Source organism: Prionailurus bengalensis, chromosome D3, assembly GCF_016509475.1.
Source record: "Prionailurus bengalensis isolate Pbe53 chromosome D3, Fcat_Pben_1.1_paternal_pri, whole genome shotgun sequence".
NCBI lineage: Eukaryota > Metazoa > Chordata > Mammalia > Carnivora > Felidae > Prionailurus > Prionailurus bengalensis.
In genome coordinates, this window is record NC_057356.1 from 73,368,286 (window position 1) to 73,390,528 (window position 22,243).

The window sequence follows — 22,243 nt, forward strand, 5'->3', positions numbered from 1 at the left end:
CTATTATATAACTATTGTAATTTTGAAGTCGTGACTATAAAAGAAATTTTGAGGTACCTGCAATGACTATAATGTAATAGAAAAGATCTCTGATTTCTCTGGCATATGAGGTCACAGATTTGGGTCTGTTGTTTGCATTCATAATGGAAGGAAATGCTAATTTACAGGTAGCATTTAGTGAAAATAAAGATGAGAATATTTTCCCACATTAAATTTTGTAGATTCCATAAATGCAAGGGATCTGTGGCCCTCAGAGTTGTAAATAGATAAGATTCTAGCCACTTGTCCCTCCCTCCCTCCATCCCTTCTTCTCTTTCTATTCTCCTCCCTCCCTTCCTTCTTCCCTTCCTATTTTACTTTTAGCAATCACCACACCCAGTGTGGGGCTTGAACTCACAATCCCGAGATCAGGAGTCATAGGTTCCACTGACAGAGCCAGCCAGGTGCTCCTCTTTCTTTTGAATCATAGGTGTTAAATAATAAGCCTGAAAAAAAGGTAGATCTAAGTCCAAAGTATATTCACAGATTATCTTCTGTCTCATAAATATGTGTCTCTAGGAAGAAAATAATTCTTTAGGTAAAGAGATTTTACTATAGGATGTAGAAATGATAGAGTCTAGTTAATTTTACCTCTGATTGCTTAGTAACTTTGGGTGAGTTATTGTCATTTAGGTGATGAAGATACAAATCTCAAAAATCAACTGAAGTTGGCAAAACGGTGGCAAAATCCAGATTCTTAATATATTTGAGTAAAAGTGTCCAAGAAGTAGAGTACAGGGAAATAGATATAATGTAGTAGTAAGTAACAGTACTGGTTTCTTCCATCCCCTTGTCCTGGGTAAAGTGAAAGATGTATTTTATGTAAATACATACTTACCGAACCCCGAACCTGTGTTAGAGACTGTAGAACAGGCCATTGTAGTCACCACCTTTCAGCTCACCTTCGAAATAGTAATTTCTGTTAGTAAACAGGTTAGTGCACATCATAATTGCTACATTACTTGCTTTTCTTGGTCCCTTATTAATAAGAGGTCTGAAATATTGTTGATTAACTTATGTTTTCTGAGTGGTCCTTGAGGTTCTGAATGAGTAATACGGAGGACAGACTGGAAGAATATTTTTAGAGCAAAGTTAAGGGCTTCTTTTTTCTTAGTTTGTTTGAGGGATGATTACATTTTGTCCACTGAGACCTGACCTAGAATTTTAGCTTTGTTTTAGAGAAAACAGATTGTTGATATAATACCACGTAATTGTCATTTGTTTCCCCCCATGCTCAATAAAAATGAGTTTTCCTCAACTGTGACTGATATTTCAGTGCTATTTTTAAAATTTTAGCTATCTTAAATGTACATCTTAATGAATATACTTCCTTTCTTAAATAATATACACTGTATTCCAAAAGAAAGGGTGTAATTTCACAGTTATTGTGAAAATTACATGAAGAATGTATCTTGTTAAGTGTGATACAAATAAACCTATTATTAAAGTTCTTGGCAAACTTTCAAAAAAAACCCTCCTTGAATGTCATAAAATATATATTTTTAAAAGAAATGTTTATAGAATTTAAATGAATTATTTTAGCCTTCAGTTACTCAGATCTCAAGGTTTTATAAAGAAAAATTCCAAATGTTTGATACTTACTTACAAATCATTTCTCATACTAATTTTGAAGTTAATAAACAATGTAATCACCATTTGTTGCTGTCTGCATTGTCTGCTCAGTCTTTAATATTGGTTTATAATGTGTTTTGTACTTTCCAATGAAGGGCTTTGCACCATTTATCTCGCCTGAGAGACCTGGTTGATGATACCAGTGGGAAACAGTCACCGAAAACATGAAGAGGAAAATAAAACATTCCAACTAATAAATAGTCACCACAGAACAAAAATGTATATTTTTCCTATTCCTTAAACTGACAAAGAAATTATAACTCATACATTATTCTGTGATTGGTTCAAATATTATATGTTTTTTTTAAAAACCAAACTTGAAAGTGTGCATAGATTTTGTGACCTATTCTCATTTTATGCCAAAATGCTAGAATGTGAACTTGAAGGACCCACACTGTGTCCTCCAGTCTGATTTTGGTTTTCAGGCCAGCATATGTCCTATATTCAAAGGTGGATGATTTCCGTTCTTGAAGCTTACATGGATTTAATCTTCTTGAACATCCTCATCATTTTATCATCTGTTTCTGGATTATTAACAAACTCTTCTTGGTTTCTATCCAAAGTCTCTTAAGTAGACTTTTTGATACAATTAACATCTACTTTTAAGTAGCTTAAAGGAATATCAAAGTTGTTATGGTGTATCTTACCCATATAGAGTATGTTAGTTTTAATTTTCCTAAGTATTTAAGATATGTTGTATTTGCAAATAACATTAATTTAATAACGGGGTGACACACTGCTAAAGGAACGTTGTTTTATGTTGTGAAATCCAAGAGAAAACCTCATTTAATTGATATTTTGATTTTGATTCTGTGTAAGATTATCTTGGTCTTGATAGCTTACAAAGCATTTCAGGGGTGTATATTTGAGAATTTAATATTTTGATACTGATTATTTCCCAGACTTTAGTTTTGGGGTTAGCTTAAACTAATAAAAGCTATGAGATCAGTGACCAATTACTTCATGCAATTTGACAAATAAAATGAATATGGAAAATCCAAAAACAACTCTGTATTATGAAGCTATTTTGTAAGAACTGAACTTTCTTTAAAGCAATCTGTAGTCTAAAGTCTGTAGCTGGAACTGAACTGAGCTCTGTAATTTTGCATTTTCTACCAAGTAAACTTCTAATAAGCAAGAAAGCATCTTTACCAACAACACTAGGAATTAAGTCATAAAAGCATATTTTAAAAGCCTGATGAAATGAAAGAATATCTGTGTGTTTATACAAATAGTACATTTTAACATGTCCAAATTGTAGCATCTTTGTTAGGTAGTTTTACTGTCAGATAGGAATTTCTAAGCACATTGTGTTGAAGAATTTTTTCCCCCAAATTTAAATATAGACCTTTGCTATAGAACTTACACATCAAAGACTATAGAGGGAACGTTGTCATTTTTTTTTTTTTTTTTGACCAAGGAGTCACCACCATGCAGTTGTTTTTCCCCAGTTTGAGAGTCACTTGCCATTAAGTTTGTTTTGTTTAGTCTGTGGAGGTATTTCTGACATCAACATTCTATTTTCTGATTATGATCTTCTGCTTTAAAACAAATAGTTTGCATACACTCAAACAAGGCATTACTTTGATGATGAAAGTACAATGGATGTTAAAAATGCGGATTTTAAGTAGGTGAACATGAAGCCAATTTGGGTTGATTATGTTCCAGTTTAGCTAAATCTTCTGTTAGACAAATTCCAATGGAGGCAGAAGAGATGAATATATCATCAGGTAATAAACTTCTAATCGCATATATGTTGATCAGACCTAGTATTTAGTATTTGCCTATAAAGCATTTCCAAAGAGATTCTGCTATAATGACTGAATCGCACTGATTTGATTAGTGCTGCCATTTGCAAGAAAATAGCTTCAATGCTAAGTAAAATAAGCCTTCTAAATTTTTATAACTAATATTTTAAGAAACGGTTGATTCTACTTGATTATACTTACGAAAGGAGTATTTTTCCTTTGTGTTAAATATGGAAGCTTAGTCATTTTAACCTAAAATACAAATTAACTTTACTAAAGTGATTCCAATTAAAAAAAAAATGTATAGGAGAGTCAACTAAGAAAAATCTAAATGATAAATGTTCATGAAATTCGCTACAGAATTGATTAAATTACATGTTAAACGTTTCAGTACTTTTTGAGTTTTCCAGGAGTGAGAGGAAGGCAACAGTATTAAGACTGCTGAATTGGAAATTTAAAGAAGATAATGAGCACAATTATAGGTTTTAAAAGTTGCAGTGTGAATATAAATTTTTATCAACCCCTTTCTTTTAGGTGTATTTAAAAGTGTTAGGTAGAAAAAGAATTTTAATAAGACATTTCAGATTTTTAGTTGAGTATGAAAAAAATTGAACCTAATTCCAAAATTTTTTTGAGATCAAGGGATAAAAGTGCAGTGAGTATATGAATACTCAAAACTCAACTGTATTTTCTTTAATACCAGTAGGAGCTTTACTTTCACTGTTCTCTGTGTTAGCACATTTCTGTGTCCTAGAGATTTCTGACCAAATTGAGGAACACTGTCTTGGGTTTGTTTGGATTATATGTCTTTCTGTGTTATTTCTTGTTGAAATTTATAAATGTGGATTTTTTTTTTTTTGGTATCTAAAGTTTAAGCTAACATCTTGTTGTTAACTTATATATAGTTATACCAAAATGTTTTTTGAAGGTAAATCATGACAAGATTCTCCCTTGCCCCATGTTTTGAATACATGGAATCACTCATAGGTTTGAATTTTTGTTTTATCTTTCCTTTTCCAACGTGTACTGTGTGTCTCAAAACCTATTTGGTGGAAGTGCTATGAAGAAGTAAACTTGCCAAAATGATGCTAGTACTGTGAAAAGAGACAAAAGAAGCAAAACGCCAATAAAATTGATGATTCGTGAACAATTGAAGTTTCTTGAAATGTGAAAGAGTGTGTATCATTCTGTTCCATGTACCAATTGGATGTTTTATACATGGTTATATATTGTGTTAGTTTGTAGTGCCGATCATACAATGATTGGTGCAAACCTGGTTCTGAATATGTGAACGAACACATATTCAGGCTATATTGTTAGATTTTTTTCCCATGACATTTGAAATTACTCCTTTTCTGTTTCCCTATTTTCTTTCTATAAAGAAAGAAAATCTGTGGCTAAGATTGTTTTCCTTTTTTGAACAAAAATACCTTAGCTTTTTGCCCTCCCAGTTTGTTTTAGACCAGACTTCTATAACCACTTTTCTCACAATGTAGCAACTTTTCTAACAATGTAACAAATGTATCTGTCCATTCTTCATTATCTTAACTAAGAGGAGTCTATTTGTCTAATACCTATTTATTTTTTAAATGTTTATTTTTTGAGAGAGGGAGAGCACAAGCGGGGTAAGGGGCAGAAAGGGAGAGGCCAAATCTGAAGCAAACTCCAGGCTCTGAGCTGTCAGCCCAGAGCCTGATGCAGGGCGCGAATGCCTGAACCAGGAAATCATGACCTGAGTCAAAGTTGGATACTTAATCGGATTGAGCCACCCAGGCACCCCTGCCTAATACCTATTTCAACCTTTAACATTCCTTCCCTCACTTTCAGCCCTTACATTGAAGAGTGGCTGACCCGTCTGCAAGACACTGTTGTAACACTAACAGAAATTTGCTGTAAATTGCCTTACTCATTCTCCCAACTTTCTATATATATTCTCACCTTTGTGGATGTTATTTCCCATACTTGAGATACTTAGTTTTCTTTCATTCTGGTTATGTAAAGCTTACTCCAGAATTTCTTTAAAGCTCTAATTGAATGTTGTATTTTCTTTTCCAAATATTCTAACGTTCTTTCAAACTGGGTAGGTTGGCTTTCCTTTTTCCTCTCCCATCATTCATTTAGCTATTATATTTCTTGCCTTTGTTATGAATAATGTCTCTCTACCACATTGTGTCCCTAGAGGAGAGAATGTCTCAAGAGTTAGAGGATTGATTTTTATCTCCTTGATAAGATAGTACCTCTTAACATTACATTGTATAACCAGGAACGTGTAAACTTAAAGTCGTGATTGATAATTTTAAGCGTAGTTCTCCCTATAAGAGTGTAGGCTCAAGAAAGGACAGATCATACTGTTTTATGTGATGTTCTGCAAATCCTTAAAATGAAGTAAATTAAGCCTATTTTTAGATGTTGCTGGTGCTCTTTATCAAATAGGATCAACATTTGTGTACTTTGGATGGTGTCTGTAAGCCTTCTAACCTCTTGAGCTCTCAAAGCTAAGATTTTTTAGTTTTTATGTATTTTGTATTTCATCATATATACAAATTATTTTACAGATCTAGGGCTATGTCTAGGAAAGCTTTCGGCAGCTGGTTTTCATTGTGTTCTTTTGAGCTTGGCTTGATGGGAAACTAGCATTCTGGGTCCAATCTAGAAACAGGAATGACATAGTGATTATAACAAGAGAAATTTAACATGAAAAAGTTTTAAACTGTGACAAAAGAAATATGAAAATTCTATATGGTACCCCAGAACTGAGGGGGAGTACCCAAGGAAAAGGTACCCTTGGGTACCTATTGGAAGTAAGGGGCTTAAGATTTGGATTCAGATCTCACTGAAGAAGGGGTAGCTGTAGCCTACTGGATGGCAGAGAAGTTTACTGGTTTGGCCAGCCCAGAGTTGGTCTTCAGTCACTAGGCAAATAGGAAGTCACCCTCCAAGGTTCAGGAAGGCTGTAGCTAGTTACTGGGTGTGTAGGCACACAGAGGCAGGAAGGGGTCTCAGTGTTGGCAGGACACCTGAAACATGAAGTGTTTGTGTTGGGAGGGTTGCAGGAAGGTGGTTACCAGCCTGGTCTAGATCTGTGAGTGCCAAGAAGACCCATAACATTCTGGGATCGTGACTGGGAAGAGATCAGAGGTCTTCATACCCACCTGGTTTGCTGATGGTGCAGCTGCCAGAAAGCAGTGGGAGAGCCCCTTCAGGGTGAATTTGGAACTGACAGACTGTAAATTGATAGATTTCGAAAGGTTTTGGTGGGAGAGAACACATATGGAAAATACAAAATGCCTCACCTATCTTTGCCCTCTGTTTTGCAACATCTTATATAGCCTATTCAAACCAAGAACTAGGCATAAAGGTAAGGTAGCAAGAATGTCAGGTCATTTAGAAAACAGGTAAAATGAGAGAACATGGGCCAGTGTTTTAAAAATCTAACGATCGGTGCCTGGGTGGCTCAGTTGGTAAAGTGTCCAACTTTGGCTCAGGTCATGATCTCATGGTTCATGAGTTCCAGCCCTGCGTGGGGTTGTGTGCGGACAGCTCAGAGCCTGGAGCCTGCTTCGGATTCTGTGTCTTCCTCTTTCTCTGCCCCTCCCCTGCTCACGCTCTGTCTCTAAAAATGAATAAAATGTAAAATACCTAAATAAATAATGAATTTGGAAACTTAATAAAATAGTTCTGAACTAGAGATCTGGGACTATGTAAGTATTATGGAATTAAATGAATTATCCTCTTAATCAGAATATCAGACAGGAATACAGTATATTGCTTTCATTATTTTTCATCAAGGTAGCCACATAGCTTTAAATGAATGTTTCGGGAAATGAAGTTTCCTGAAATCGGAATGCTTTGTTTTATAGTATATTTTTGCTTTAATTAAACAACTTTTTGCTTTTCTGTGTCTTCCCCGTATTGCTCTTAATTTTTCCCCTCAAGATCATCTTACATGCGTATTCAGTCTTCCAAGTATTGAAATCAACAAGAGTAATGCTCTTTCCATCTGTCAGGCTAAGTATATCTAGTTTCTAAAGTATTTCTTTAGAGAAAGTTTTCATTATTGTCTCACTTTGTGGATGTTCCCTAGCTTTCAATATTTTGTTGTTTAAGAGCCCGGCTTTATTTTACAAATGATCCAGAGCCCTACTTAATAGCAAAACTAGAGTATATCCTTTATTTATTTTTTTTTAAATTGAGTTATAACTAAAAGTTTGATGTGTACAGCATGATGATTCGATATTTATGTATGTTGTGAAATGTTCACAATAAGTCGTTAACATCCTTCCACTTTTTAAAAAAATTTTAATTCTAGTATAGTTAATATGCAGTGTTACATTCGTTTCAGGTGTTCAATATAGTAATTCAATTCCATCATCCAGTGATCATCATCAGTGCACTCCTTAATCCCCATCACCTATTTCATCCATCCCCACCCACCCACCTTCCCTCTGGTAACCATCAGTTCTCTGTAGTTAAGAGTCTGTTTCTTGGTTTGTCTCTTTTTTTCACGTTGTTCTTATTGCCACCTGTAGCTAGTTTTTTTTTCTTTGCTGAGGTATATAACTGATAAAATTGTAAGATATTTAGAATGTGAATTGTGATGATTTGATATACATTATGAAGAGTGCCCCCATCTAGTTACTGCACCCACCATCTCATATATCTCTCTATTTTTTTCTTTTTGGTGAATTATTTTTTTCCAATGTGGCACCAATATGCAACGTGTAAAGAGTAGAATGGAACCCTACATTCGATTCTTTATTACTCCATCCGGCTAGCATGCATTTGGCTCCTGGCTCTGTGCTAGATGTGTTTGGAGGTGGATGGAGGAGAGGGGAGTGCAGGGGTGGGAGAGGCGATGAATAAGAAGGCATGACTGTCATGAGGAACTCATGGTGGAAAGATGTAAACAGACACGATTACACTACAACCGGTAAGGGTTGTTTCAGAGGACTGAACAGCTGCTGTAAAGGCACAGGAGGTGGAACACCTAAGTGGTCTGGGGAGATCAGGAATTCTTTCACTCAGGAGGGAAAGCTGATCTGGAAAAATGAAGTTTGCCATCAGAGAAATTGGGTGGAAGGCATTTCAGACATGGGTGTAATGTGCAAAGACTTGAGTGCTAAAATGGTCTGCTACAGGATTCATCGACTCAGAAGGGAATGTTGTATGTTTTAGTGGGAGACACTTGTGCTTTAGTATCAGGCTTCTGATTCTGCCGTTTATTAGCTCTTTGTTGTGAACAAGGTACTTGACCTTGCCCTTTTCTTTTGTTTTCCTTCCCATTTGTAACAGCTACTTTATAGCTTTGAGCATTAAATGGTGTAAGTTATGCCTGGCATATATGACATGGTGAATACTAGCTACTTATGTGGCAATGCATCCCGTTGAGGGAGGCACTAGGAATAAGACGCAAGGCTGCTTCTGTCCTCATGCCTCCCGTTCTAGTCTCCATACTATTCTAAGACTTGTCCTTTAAAAACATGTCTGAGATGTACCTCTTCCCAGAATTCCCAGTGGCTTCCCATCTCAAAAGTAAATGTGAAGTTTCGACTATAGCCTAAGAAGTCCTGTGTGGTGTGCCAACACCTCTTCCCTCAGCCCCCCAAACCGGAACATTTCCTACCACTGGATTTGCTCTCTGATTCAGTCACAATGGTCTTGTTCTCAGGTAACTACAAATATGCTTCTGTCTCCAGGCTGTTGCACTGTATCCTATATCTGTGCGGTCTTTCCTCAAATACCCCATGATTCTCTCCCTCAGGTGTCTGCTGAAATATTTTATCACAGAGGCCTACCCTAACCCCCGCCACTCCCTCTGCCTTTATTTATTTATTTATTTATTTATTTATTTATTTATTTATTTTGCATCTTTACTCCTTTTTTTTCTTAAAGTTGAGGGCAGAGACTTTGTTTTAATTCACTCTTTTCTTCCCAACAACCAAAATTGTGCCTAAGATTAAAGTGATACATAAATATTGTTCTGTGAATGAATGAGGCTGAGAAAGTGGCCTGGGGTCCCATCTAAGACCCTTGGAATACTCAGCTAAGAATTTTTTCCAGATACTAAAACCAAATATTTTCCTTCTTTCCAGTAGTTAGTCCATATGACCTGATACCATCTTAGCGATTTTTTTAATTTTTTATTTATTTTTAATTTTTTTCCAATATATGAAATTTATTGTCAAATTGGTTTCCATACAACACCCAGTGCTCATCCCAAAAGGTGCCCTCCTCAATACCCATCACCCACCCTCCCCTCCCTCCCGCCCCCCATCAACCCTCAGTTTGTTCTCAGTTTTTAAGAGTCTCTTATGTTTTGGCTCTCTCCCAGTCTAACCTCTTTTTTTTTTTTCCCTTCCCCTCCCCCATGGCTTTCTGTTAAGTTTCTCAGGAGCCACATAAGAGTGAAAACATATGGTATCTGTCTTTCTCTGTATGGCTTATTTCACTTAGCATAACACTCCAGTTTTTAGTTGTTTTCTTTAAACATTTTTTAAAAAGTTTATCTTAGAGCTCAAGCTCTAAGGGGAGGGGCAGAGAGAGGGAGAGAGAGAGAGCTCAAACTAACCGTGAAATCATGGCCTAAGGCAAAACCAAGAGTCCAACCCTTAATGGACTGAGCCACCCAGGAGCCCCTAACTTGTTCAGAGGTACACAACTACTTTTACTGAGGCTCCTATGATATTTTAGTGTAAAATAAGTTCTCAGAATATAGGTTTTATTTTTTTTATAATAATGCTTAGAGGGCTATTGATTTATTTGTATTAGGTTGCAATAGTAGATGCTGTTTGATTTACTGAATAATTGGGTTTTTGGATGAGAGTGTAAGACAACAACAGAAATGAGCACAAAGAAGTCTCTTGGAAGGGGATTCAGAAGCTCTGATGACCATTATTGTGCATAACTTGGCTCATCCATGGTTAAAAGGAACATGATCATGCCCCTGACAAACTAATAATTTAGCACCCCTTCAAATAATTTAAATTTTGAAAAATTTGGGAGGGACTTAGGGGAAATATGAACAATTTTATTCATAGACAGAGTTACTGGGGGTATAGCTCAGTGGTAGAGCATTTGCATAAACAGAGTTACTTATTTCATCGTTGCAAATTAAAGCATAATTGATATGCTATTAAAAAGGAGCGAAGGGTAGCAACTGTTTCCCAAATTTCTGCTGTAGTTCTTGTTTGTGTGTGTGTGAGCATGTAGTTTTGAGTCAGATTTCTTAGGACAGTTTAAAATTTAAAGGCCATAAACCCACCCTCCCCTACTTTGTTAGCTGTGGTGCCTTGGGCAAGTTGCAGCTTTAAATGAGGTAAAACTTGTAAAATGCTTACTTATTAGCACAGTGCCTCACACATAGTAGGTGCCCAGTGTTAGAAGCTATTGGTAAATACAATTTTTTCAGAATTTCAGCTGATCATAATGGTTGTCATGTAGCTGCCTGTGTGTGGATATTTTGTAGAAATAGATATGGGTCCGTGTTAGTAAGGACTGCTTAAAAATTTTCTCCCACTAGAGGGCACTGTCTTCTTTGGCAATAACAAGATTAAGAAACTGGCCTACTGCCCCAATCTGGTTTTGAGCTCCAACCCGTGGCTCAAAGTTCTCCATTTATAACTCTTAAAGATTGTGCTAGAATATGTTAAGAAATGATCTTTCTTATCTTCCCTTTCCTTCCCACTTAAAGATATGTGATTGATTGATTGATTGATTGATTGATTTTTGAGGCAGGAGAAACATCTTTCTCCATTCTGTAGACTGGATATATTCTTTAGACTTAAGACATTATGATTCTGGGGAGCCTGGGTGGCTCAGTCGGTTGGGTGGCCTCTTATCCTTGATTTCAGGTCAGGTCATGATCTCATAGTTTGTGAGTTTGAGACCCACATCAGTGCAAAGCTTGCTTGGAATTCATTCTCTCTCTCTTTCTTCCTCTCTCTCATGCATGCATGTATGTGCTCTCTCAAAATAAATGAACTTAAAAAAAGATATTATGATTCAGACCCTGACTCCTCTCTGCAGCATACTTCAGTCCCAGGATTCTTGTTAGACCGCTAATAGACTTGCATTGTACGAGGTCTCTCCCTTGTCACCCTCCTCCAAATTGCATAATGGAGGAGTATTTGGGCCTTGGCACATGCTTATGTCATTGTAAAGGGTTGGCTCTTGAAAGAAAAAATTGACTTTGGGTCTTGAAGACACAGGCTTGACATCATGAACTGGGAGTAGAGGTTCAAGGGAAGTACCCTGGTTACTTATCATCCTTGAAGCCTCTTCCTTATACATATGGTTAAAGCAAACTTAGCTAGTAGACTAAACCAGTGGCCATAGCTTCCCCAACATCTCTTCATTTCAAGTCAGGGAGAAAAGAGAAGAGGTGAAGTGGTGAAGGAGAACAAAGGTGGAAAAGGGGCAACAAAAGGTGAAGTACAAAGTTTGAAAACCTCACTATTTAGAATTAACACCCTGCTTAGGTTAATCTTTTCATGGATTAGTAGAAGTTTCTGATTCCTACCTTGTAACTATGCCTACAGAGTAACTTTGCGAAGGATGATATAACATCCATATCCTAGTCTGTATGTGACTTATCGTTTTCTCCCTTGGTTCAATCTGTATGCAGTGGTATGTCAATGTGAGGGGCCCAGGGACTATGTCAGGCCTCCACTTAGTGATGGCCACAAAAGGGAGTCCCCAAACATGAAAATGTGATCAAAGTATAGAGATAAGGGACTAGGAGGAGAGTGGACAATCTGCCAGGATGACTGGGTTGCTAAGAATTCTCTAAGGCCCAGTGGGAATAGCCGGGGTGGGGCTGGTGAGGAGGGCTCCCCTTTGAGTTATCTTCGTATAGTCCTGAGTTGTAAAATCCTCTTAGGAGCTGGAGCACCCGTAGCTCAGTTTTAGGTTCTAGAAATATCTAGATCTCATAGCATATTTTTTCATAGCATTCTCTCTGACCCATAGTCTCAGATTCAAATGAAAAACCCCTGCATAGCAGGGGTTTCTCTGACCTCACTTGTCAAGAATCCCCCAAACCAGGGCTTTGGTTCAATAATTTGAACAGTATCTCATCCAAGGACTACACATTCTGACATCAAATGAAAAGGGCAAAGTAGGAATACTTTTAATATTGACAGAGTTGAAATAATGGCTAAAATCAGAGACAACTAAGGAGTTTCCTGAAAGCTGGCCAGTTGTTCAACACTGGTTCTGTAAGAACTAGCTTATACACAATCTAGTAGAAATAATCATCCTTCTAACGAAGCAGGATCTACCCTTCCTGGAGGAGTAACTAATAAATGGTGATTAACTGATTCTTAACACATACCTTTCTAATGATGGGGAGAATTTATATCTGTGTTCTAGACTATGACTCACAGGTCAAATGTAGTGTGCTGCTGGCTTTGGTACAGTCCACAGCTAAGAATTTTTTTTTTTTACATTTTTAAATGATTGAATAGAATTTAAAAGATGAATATTTTATGACACATAGAAATAAAAAAATACAATATACATCAACATTACTAGCCTAAGTACTCATCACAATATTTCCAATTCATAGAAAAGCAACAAATTAGAAAAAAAAATTGTAATAATTACAACAGAATTTCTTCACAAAAATAAAAAAATGAAAATGAGGCTGAAGCCGCAGTGTTTTCAGTGCCTTACTTGTTAGCCAAGTAAGCTAAACTGTTTGTTGATAGTGAGTTAGTTAAATTGTGATTCATTACAGCAACTGAAGGAATGTGTTCTGAGAAAACAAACTTGTTTAAGACTATTAGCTTTTTGGGAAGAATAGCTGATCAAAGTGCTGATGGCATTGGGAGCAGTATCAATAAATTAAAAATCAGGGCAAACTATTTCAATGGCTTTTCTTGGTTCTTGATGAGTCTAAAAGATGTTATGATACCAAGTTGCTTTTATTCCAGAAGTTAATGCTGAGCTTGAAGTGACAAAAGAATTAGCCTCTATGAATGGTCTGTTTTTAATTTTTTTTAATGTTTTATTATTTATTTATTTTTGAGAGAGAAATAGAGCTTGAGCGAGGGAGAAGCAGAGAGAGAGGGAGACACAGAATCCAAAGGCTCCAGGTTCTGAGCTGTCAGCATAGAGCCCAACGCAGGGTTTGAACCCATGAACTGCAAGATCATGACCCAAGCTGAAGTCGGACACTTAACCAACTGAGCCATTCAGGTGATCCTGAAATTTTTCTTAATAAGAACAAGCCTCAAACATAATGGAACACTGAGTGGCTTTGGAAGTTAGGTATTGAGGCAGACCTCATAATGTGTCTTAATGAATTCAGGCTAAAATTGCAAGGTGGAACATCAGGTATATGCCAGTCTTAGACCTTGGTAAAGTTGTTTTGATGACAACTAATATTTGAATCTTAAGTCATGTCAAACGCTTCTCATGCTTTCAAATGTTAAAACAAGAAGCAAGATCTCCACTCCTACACACATTTGCAGGGGATGTATTTTTGAAGCTCAAGCTAGTTTCAGCAACAAGTTTTGGACCTCCCTGTGACTACAAAGGGGATTTCCATATTTAAAAAAAATCCAGTTAGTTGTACAATTGAAGAGATTTCACCTTACTTTCAGTTGAAGGTGATTAATGTGAGGACACACTAAAAAAGGAAAATATCAAGTGAAGAAACTCATAAAATTCTGTAAATGCTTCCCAAATGATAAATATGCTCAACTAAAATAATTTGGTTCTAGAGCAGTATCAGTGTGTGTCACTAACTGTGTGAAAAGATGCTTTAAAAAATGAAGTATGTAAAATCTCATATGGGTCAGCATTAATAGATGAACATTTGCAATTGGTTTTGATGATAAAGAGCATTAACTTTGAATCCCAATGAGGCAAAATGTTATTTCCCTCCAAAGAATTCAATTTTCTTCATTAATAGACTTGGTTATGAAAATTATACATATTATTATATTTTAATTTTATCAAAACATTGAAGTTTATTTTCTTTCTTGGTATGTAAGTACTTATGTAATATCTTTGATTTTACCTCTGCTTCTTGGACCATAAAGACTAAAATATTTACTATCTGGCCCATTATAGGAATTTTTTGTTGACCCCTGCACTAGAGTTATGTTTCTGCAATATTGGATTGAGGAGTAACTCTCTAAGTATATATTGAATCCCTAAAGCCTTAGTGGTACCCTACAACCACAGTGCCTGAGCCACTTTCCTGTTATATTTATTGCTGTGGTGTGTTGGCATTTTAAAAAATGTATGCATTCCTTCAAGGATTTTATCATAGTTGGTAGGACCATCTAGAAGTTTCTGTTTGTTTTTTTCTCCTGTGAGATGAACATTGGTTCTGTAATTATACCTTCTCTTTAGAAATTTATCTAATTTAGCCCTTGGGAATCCACAGGTGAGCCCTTCTTTTACTTGGTAATTGTGTGTAAGCACATGTACTGATTAACTATTGAGCCCCTCTTTCTTCTAGTTCTATATGTGACCATTGATGCTCTCAGTCCTTCTTGGTTTGGGTATAGTATCTGCTTGCTCTAGGATTACTCAGTTCACTCACTGTTCCCTTCCCTGTGTTTACTGTGGTATCTACAGAGAAGTAAGTATATATCTATAATTAATTAATTAATTAATTAATTAAAAAGTTTATTTATTTTGAGAGAGAGAGGCAGAGAGAGAGGGAAAAAGAGAACACCAAGCAGTCTGCACTGACAGTGCGGAGCCCGACGCAGGGCTCCATCTCACGAACTGGTGAGATCATGACCTGAACCAAAATCAAGGGTTGGGCACTTAACCCACTGAGCCACCCAGGCACCCCAGTACATATGTACAATTTATAAACATATTATTAGTAGAATAAACAGATCCCTATATATTACTACTCTTCTACTTACAAAAATATAGAATACATTCTATTTATCCTTTTATATTACTTTTTATCCTTTGAGTATCATTGTAAACTTAGAGGATCATTGAACATTTCACAGGTTCCATATATTTCAATTAACCACAACAGAATTTATTTGAAGCTGAAATTATCACAGTCTGGCTGGTGAAGGCTCTTGAAATCTTCCTTTGTGTTGACATTCTCGAAAACATGATTGCTTTCTGGAAACAGAAGGATGTTCCAGACCCTTCTTATTTTTTCCTGCCATATGATCTAGTCATAACCTCTTTTCAAGGAATCAGGAGTTCTTGTTCCTCATGGCAGAGAAGTGTATTAGGGACCAAAATCTGGACACTCGGGGAGAACACGACAGTGGATGGAGGGCAAAAGTACAGATACTACAGATGTCATTGGACTGTTAGTAGCAACGGAGCTGGAAATGCATACATGAGTTCACACTCATGTTTCTTATTTAGCTCATCACATTGCTGTACCATACCTGTTTTCTCATGCTTTGTTTTTTTTTAATACTGTTCTGTATATGATTTAATTGACTGCTTAGATTTCCCCCGATTTAACATTCTAGAAGGGTAAGATAGGGGGAGACTGATGAAGGCTGGGTGCATTGGTCACTAGTAGGTAATGGTTTCGGGGAAGAGATATGATTGTATGGAATGTAAAGATCATGTAAGAATAAATTCATTCATTTAAGCCTACTAAATGCCCCAAGTATTATGCTAAGCTTTGATGACAGCGTCTCTGCTCTGTGTAGTCTATAATCTGGCAGTGGAGGCATTCAAGGAACAAATAATTCTACCATGAACTGAGATGAGAACTTCATATGAAGCATAGAGGGTGTTCTGAGAATGTATTATAGGAGCACTTACCTAGTTCTGGGGTGTTAGGGTAGATAGAAGGGACAAGGAAGTGGCACTTGGCAGGTGAATGGGGAAGAACAGTGAACCATGTTCAGAAGGAGCTTGCTGTTCAGAGATATTCAGGGCTCACACAGAAGATGAAATTGTAGCTATTGAAGGCTTGTTTTTATTTTTATTTTTATTTTTTTTTTCAATGTTTATTTATTTTTGGGACAGAGAGAGACAGAGCATGAACGGGGGAGGGGCAGAGAGAGAGGGAGACACAGAATCGGAAACAGGCTCCAGGCTCTGAGCCATCAGCCCAGAGCCCGACGCGGGGCTTGAACTCACGGACCGCGAGATGGTGACCTGGCTGAAGTTGGACGCTTAACCGACTGCGCCACCCAGGCGCCCCATAAGGCTTGTTGTTTTTTAAGAAATAAACTTTTTTTTTTCCTTTGTGAATTAAAAAAAAAAAGGGGGGGGCCATAGGATCAAAGTTTATGGACTGCATAAGTTCAGACTGTTAAAAAAGAAAACCACAGGTCCAAAATGGTATCCCTTAGGTTAAGGCCCCAAGTCAGTAAATCAAGACTTAATATCTGACCTGACTGTAGTTTCAACCCCTCAGGAATGTAACCTTTAAGCAATCAGCATGGGATTTCCTGGCCAAGACTAGGAAATATACTTATGGACCCCTTTGGTTCCCCTTAGGAACCTTGTCTAAAGGATGGAGTCCTTGTGAATAAATTTCTTCTTTTTTAAGAGATTTCTTTTAATATTTATTTATTTTTGAAAAAGAGAGAGAGACAGAGGGTGAGCAAGAGATTTCTTTTAATATTTATTTATTTTTGAAAAAGAGAGAGAGACAGAGGGTGAGCAGGGTAGGGGCAGAGAGACAGAGGCACAGAATCCAAAGCAGGCTACGCTCCAGGCTGTGAGCTGTCAGCACAGAGCCCAACGTGGGGCTCGAACTCATGAGCCACGAGATCATGACCTGAGCTGAAGTCGGACCCTTAACCAACTGAGCACCCAAGTGCCCCAATTCCTTCATTTTTTAAATGCCCTTTCTGCCTGTAAAAAACCTTTCTTTTGTTTTTCTCAACGAAGCTCCCCTCTATTTGTCAGATGGGATGCTGCCTATTTAGGAGTCATTTAATAAAGCCAATTAGATCTTCAGATTTACTCTGTTGAATTTTTTTTCCCCCTTACCAACACCCACGTACCCTAAGAGTAAGAAAGAAACAATTTATATTCCTTTTCTATGGGCACATAGCTTGGCACCAATAAAGCTGAGCCTCCCTTTTCTAGGAAATTTTGATCACCTTCTTAAAATTGCTCCCTCCCAAGCCACACACTTCTGCCTTTTCCTGCTTATTTTTTCCCCATAACACTTATCATTTTCTAATGTAGAATGTGAATTACCACTTTTTATTCATCTATTTGTTTGTTCTGATCCTTTTCTAGAATGTAACCCACATGTGGGCCAGGCATTTTGTCATTTTCATATACTGGTATATCCCAGGCAACTAGAATGACACCTGGCACATATGGGGCATTTAGTTAATATTTGTTAATTGAATGGATTTGAGCTGTGTTGGGGGGGGGGGGAAACATTTCCTCTGCCTTTCAAGTTTATTCTGGCTGGTCTAGGAATTAAATTAACATGAAACAGAAATTAACAGAAGAAAAATCAAACAAAAGTTTGTAATAACACGTATACCTCCAGCATATATGGGAGAGACTCAGGAAAAGTAAGTAACTCCCATAATGGCCAAAACCATCATCTTAAATACCATTGTCAGCTAAAAATAAAAGATGCTGGGATAGGGAGTCCTTTATGGGAAGTTACCAGGACACACCCAGTAAATAAGAGTAAGATTGTTATGCAGATTTAAGCCCAAACCTTCTTGATAAGAGTTTCTTGAGATTGAGTCATCTCCCCTCTTTCTGACATAAGGTGGGAGAAACACCCTAACTAATGATATTTCCCTTAGGGGAACTTGTACTTTGTTTTCAGAGTTTCTCTCATTTTTGCTGTTTCTTAAAAATAACCAGCTTGGGGCGCCTGGGTGGCGCAGTCGGTTAAGCGTCCAACTTCAGCCAGGTCACCATCTCGCGGTCCGTGAGTTCGAGCCCTGCGTCAGGCTCTGGGCTGATGGCTCAGAGCCTGGAGACTGTTTCCGATTCTGTGTCTCCCTCTCTCTGCCCCTCCCCCGTTCATGCTCTGTCTCTCTCTGTCCCAAAAATAAATAAAAATGTTGAAAAAAAAATAAAAATAACCAGCTTAAAATAATAAGCCAAAGAGTATATCTTGGGGTGGCAAAATTTGCTCCCCTTCAGCTGTAAGGGTTTCTGGAGTTGGACTCAGCTAGTTTTTTGTTCATATAATCACTCAGTGGCCTTCCTGGAGTTATCTTTCTCTGTTAATATGTTTTTAGGTTGGCACTATACATTATATATGAAGCAACTTAATTTGGGGAAAAATAACTGCAATGTTGAATATCCTGAATCATTATGTCCAAGAAATCTTGAAAAAATGGGAGTGTCGGGAAGCTAGGAGTCTAATGCTTTTTCTCAAAATAATTATATCCTCAATTCAAGTGTGTAGAGCTAGACTGTCTTAAGTCCATTTAGTCTAGCCTTAATTTTATACATATGAGGAAACTGACTTAACAAGGTTAAGGAATTAGTCTAAGATCAGATTGTCATGTAGAATTGAATGAATAGAATATTTTCATTTTCATTTCCTCCCTTCCTCCCTTCCTCCCTCTTTAGAGAGAGTGAGCACAAGTGGTAGCTGGAGTGATAGGAGAGAGAATATTAAGTGGGCTCCAGGCCCAGCGCAGACCTGGAGCTCAGTTGAGTGGAGCTCAATCCCATAATTCTGCGATCATGTCCTGAGCCAAAGTCAAGAGTCAGGCCAGCTTAACTGACTGAGCCACCCATGGGTCCTGAATATTTTCATTTTCTTAATTTCACAAGTTCAGAAATCATTCCCAGTGGTCTCTGACAATTATTTTAGAAGCTCATACCCACATAATTCCTGTAATATTAGAGTTCTTCTTGAGAACCTGTTGGAATGGATAATGATGGAGTATGGGAGCAGGGGGAGTATGTATTGAGCCTTTTTCCATTAAGATCTGGAATTTAAATGGATGGCATTGATTTTGAGGATATAAAATATTTAAAATAATTGCTTAATTTTTCTCTGTGGGGCCAGTAAGGTGATTTCCTCATCTCGTTGACAGGGTACCATAAAACTTTATGTTTTTCCTGTTTGATTTCCCTTGTGCATTTGTTAGCTGGAATGAATCATTATATTGTAGAGTCTTTGAGGCAAGGGCCTATGTCATCTATGACTTTTGTGATCTCTGCAGTGTCAGGTTTATAGTACATCCTCATGTATCTGTGGTAGCCAGTGGTCATCTGAAAGTTGAACACCAGATAAGAAACATTTACATAATGAAGGCATTGATCATTCTTGTTACTGGTAGAGATTTCAAAGGAAGTAATCAGAAAGAATAACTCAACATTGTCTTATCAATGTACGCCACATGAACAATTATAAAAGGCAGATAACCTGGAGATGGAGGAAGTTGGGGAAATGTTCTTATTGGAACCTAGAACTTCCCTGCTAGTCATGTAAGCTCTAGTTGGCCCAGTTTAAGTAAAATAGTATTCTTTTATGATTGGATGTGCTCCAGGAAAATAAATTCAAGTTACTTAATGAAGAGTCATATCTTAGTATATATTCAGTTTATCTTTTTGATAGATATTGCAATCAGCAGCTCTTAACACTTGCCAAATTTATTATTCGTATGCTCCTAGCCCTTGGAATGGAGATAAACATTTAAAAAATAAACCTGGCAGCAAACCTTAGTGAGAATAATGGCTGGAGATGGTATAAATATGTTTGTTTTAGTTTGTGGTAACAAATAGACTGCCCAGATGTATACTGGTGAAATAGAACAGAACTTTATTATTTGTTTATGCAAGAATTTGAAATGAGAGTTCTTGGTTGGTAAGTGGGTTTTGTCTACACAGTGAACTGTGGGCTTAGGCTCCTTCCCTCTCGTGGCTTTGCCATCCCCAGGCTCTCTCTGCATCCAGCTGGTGAAAGGCAGAGGGGGCATGGTGGGGGCTTACTCTCTTTTGGTTTTTTTGTATTAGCTTGGAATAGAATTTCTGCTCATATGTCATTGACTAAAACTCAGTTACATGGCCACATCTAACTGCTAAGGATGTTGGGAAATATAAACTAGTCTGGGCCCAGGAAAAGAGGTAATGGTTATTTCTGAGGATTTTCTTTCTCTCCCTCTCCCTTCCTGCCTTCCCTCCCTCCTCCTCCTTTCTTCTCTTCCACCTGCCCTCCCTCCCTCCTTCCTTCCTTTTTCCTCTTCTTTTTTCCTTTTTATTTTAAGATAGTCATACACTTCAGACCTTGGCATTGCAGATATCCGCTGAATGGTTAACATCTACATAACCTTAGAACAGCTTTCAAAAGCTGGCACAATACTATTAGCTGAACTTATAGACCTTATTCAGATTTCACTAGTTTTCCCCCAAAATGTCATTTTTCTGTTCCAGGATCCAGTCCATTTAGTTGTCATGTTTCCTTAGTCTCTTGCCTTTTATGACCTTGCCACTTTTGAAGAGTCAGTAATTACTGTCAGTAATTATGTAAAATGTCACTCTGGGTTTGTTTTATGTTTTCTCGTGATTAGACTGAGGGTAATGCATTTCCAGGACGGCTACCATAGACCAGAGATAATCTGCCCTTTTGGTGCATCATATCCAAGGGTATATGATGTCAGCATGTATCACAGATGATGCTAACCTTATTCACTTGGCCAGGATGGTGCATCCCAGGATTCTCCACGCTGAACTCACAATCTGCCCTTTTGTGTAATTATCGAGTATTTAGGAGAGATACTTTAGGAATATACAAATATTCTGTTTTTAGCTTAACCTTTCAACCAGTAATTTTAGCACCCATTGAGGGATCTTGCCTGCAGCAATTATTACTTTGATATTTTAATGGTGATTTTCTATTTCCTACATTAAAAAATGGATTTTTGTGGGGCGCCTGCGTGGCTCAGTTGGTTAAGCGTCCGACTGCGGCTCAGGTCATGATCTCGCCTTAGAGTTTGAGCCTCACATCAGGCTCCATGCTGACAGCTCAGAACCTGGAGCCCGTTTCAGATTCTGTGTCTCCCTCTCTCTCTCTGCCCCTCCCCCATCATGCTTTGTCTCTGTCTCTCTCTCTCAAAAAGAAATAAACATTAAAAACATTTTTTTTAAGTAAAAAAAAAACAAACCAGATTTTTGTTAGATATCTGATGGTTGCTGATAGATATTAAAGATTCCTGCCTTCTTCCCAGCACTGCCCAGTTTGGAAATTAAAGTGATCATGGTTTAAATAATATTAAGTAGATTAGAAGAAGATGAAGGGGTTAAAAGAGAATATAAATATAAAAAAGAATATAAAAGATTATATTGCTTCTGCTTTGTAGTACTTAGATATGGTCCAGATAGGAAGCTCCTTGGAATGTTAGTAAGAAAACCGGGGTTTTAGTTAAAATTCTACTAGCTTAATGTAAGCAGGTCTTTTTACTCTAATTTTAAAAATAAGGACAATTTATATATTGTTCAGGGTAACAGGTGAGAATGTAGTAATTTGAATTATTATGAGGGCTCATAGATGGTTTATGAGCTCAAGTGTCCTTATGCTATGGTAAAGTATAGGTATTACAGTGAGTCTACTTGTACTTATTAAAAGGAACCAGACGAACATTAATTGGGTATGTACTGTATGCAGGCACTGTGCTAAGTGCTTTATGTATATTAACTCGTTTAATCCTTTCACGCTTTTACGAAGGCAACATTACTAACCCCAATGTATGATTGAAGAACTTGAGGCACAGCAAGTTTAAATGGCTTGCCCCAGGTCACACAGCTAATAAGTGCAGAGTTAAGATCCAAACCTTGGTGGTCTGGCTCCGGAATGTGCACTCTTCATCATTCCTCTATAAACTCGTGCTCTGGTTGTAACTATGGGCAGGGCTGATGTTCACCTAGCACGC

General features: G+C 37.4%; 1 protein-coding gene across 4 annotated transcripts in view; it reads left to right on the forward strand.

Annotated features, from left to right (window-relative positions):
- Positions 1-22,243, forward strand: part of CD3H18orf54 (chromosome D3 C18orf54 homolog) — a 62,881-nt gene that overhangs the window by 24,194 nt on the left and 16,444 nt on the right. Inside the window, exon 9 of one of the 4 annotated variants that reach the window (XM_043558872.1) lies at positions 1,767-4,569. The exons of the other annotated variants lie outside the window; for them this stretch is intronic. Coding sequence (XP_043414807.1) covers positions 1,767-1,839 — 73 coding nt within the window. The 3' untranslated portion in view covers positions 1,840-4,569. Of the gene's footprint in view, positions 1-1,766; positions 4,570-22,243 lie in introns of those variants that run through there. 4 annotated transcript variants of the gene reach the window in all.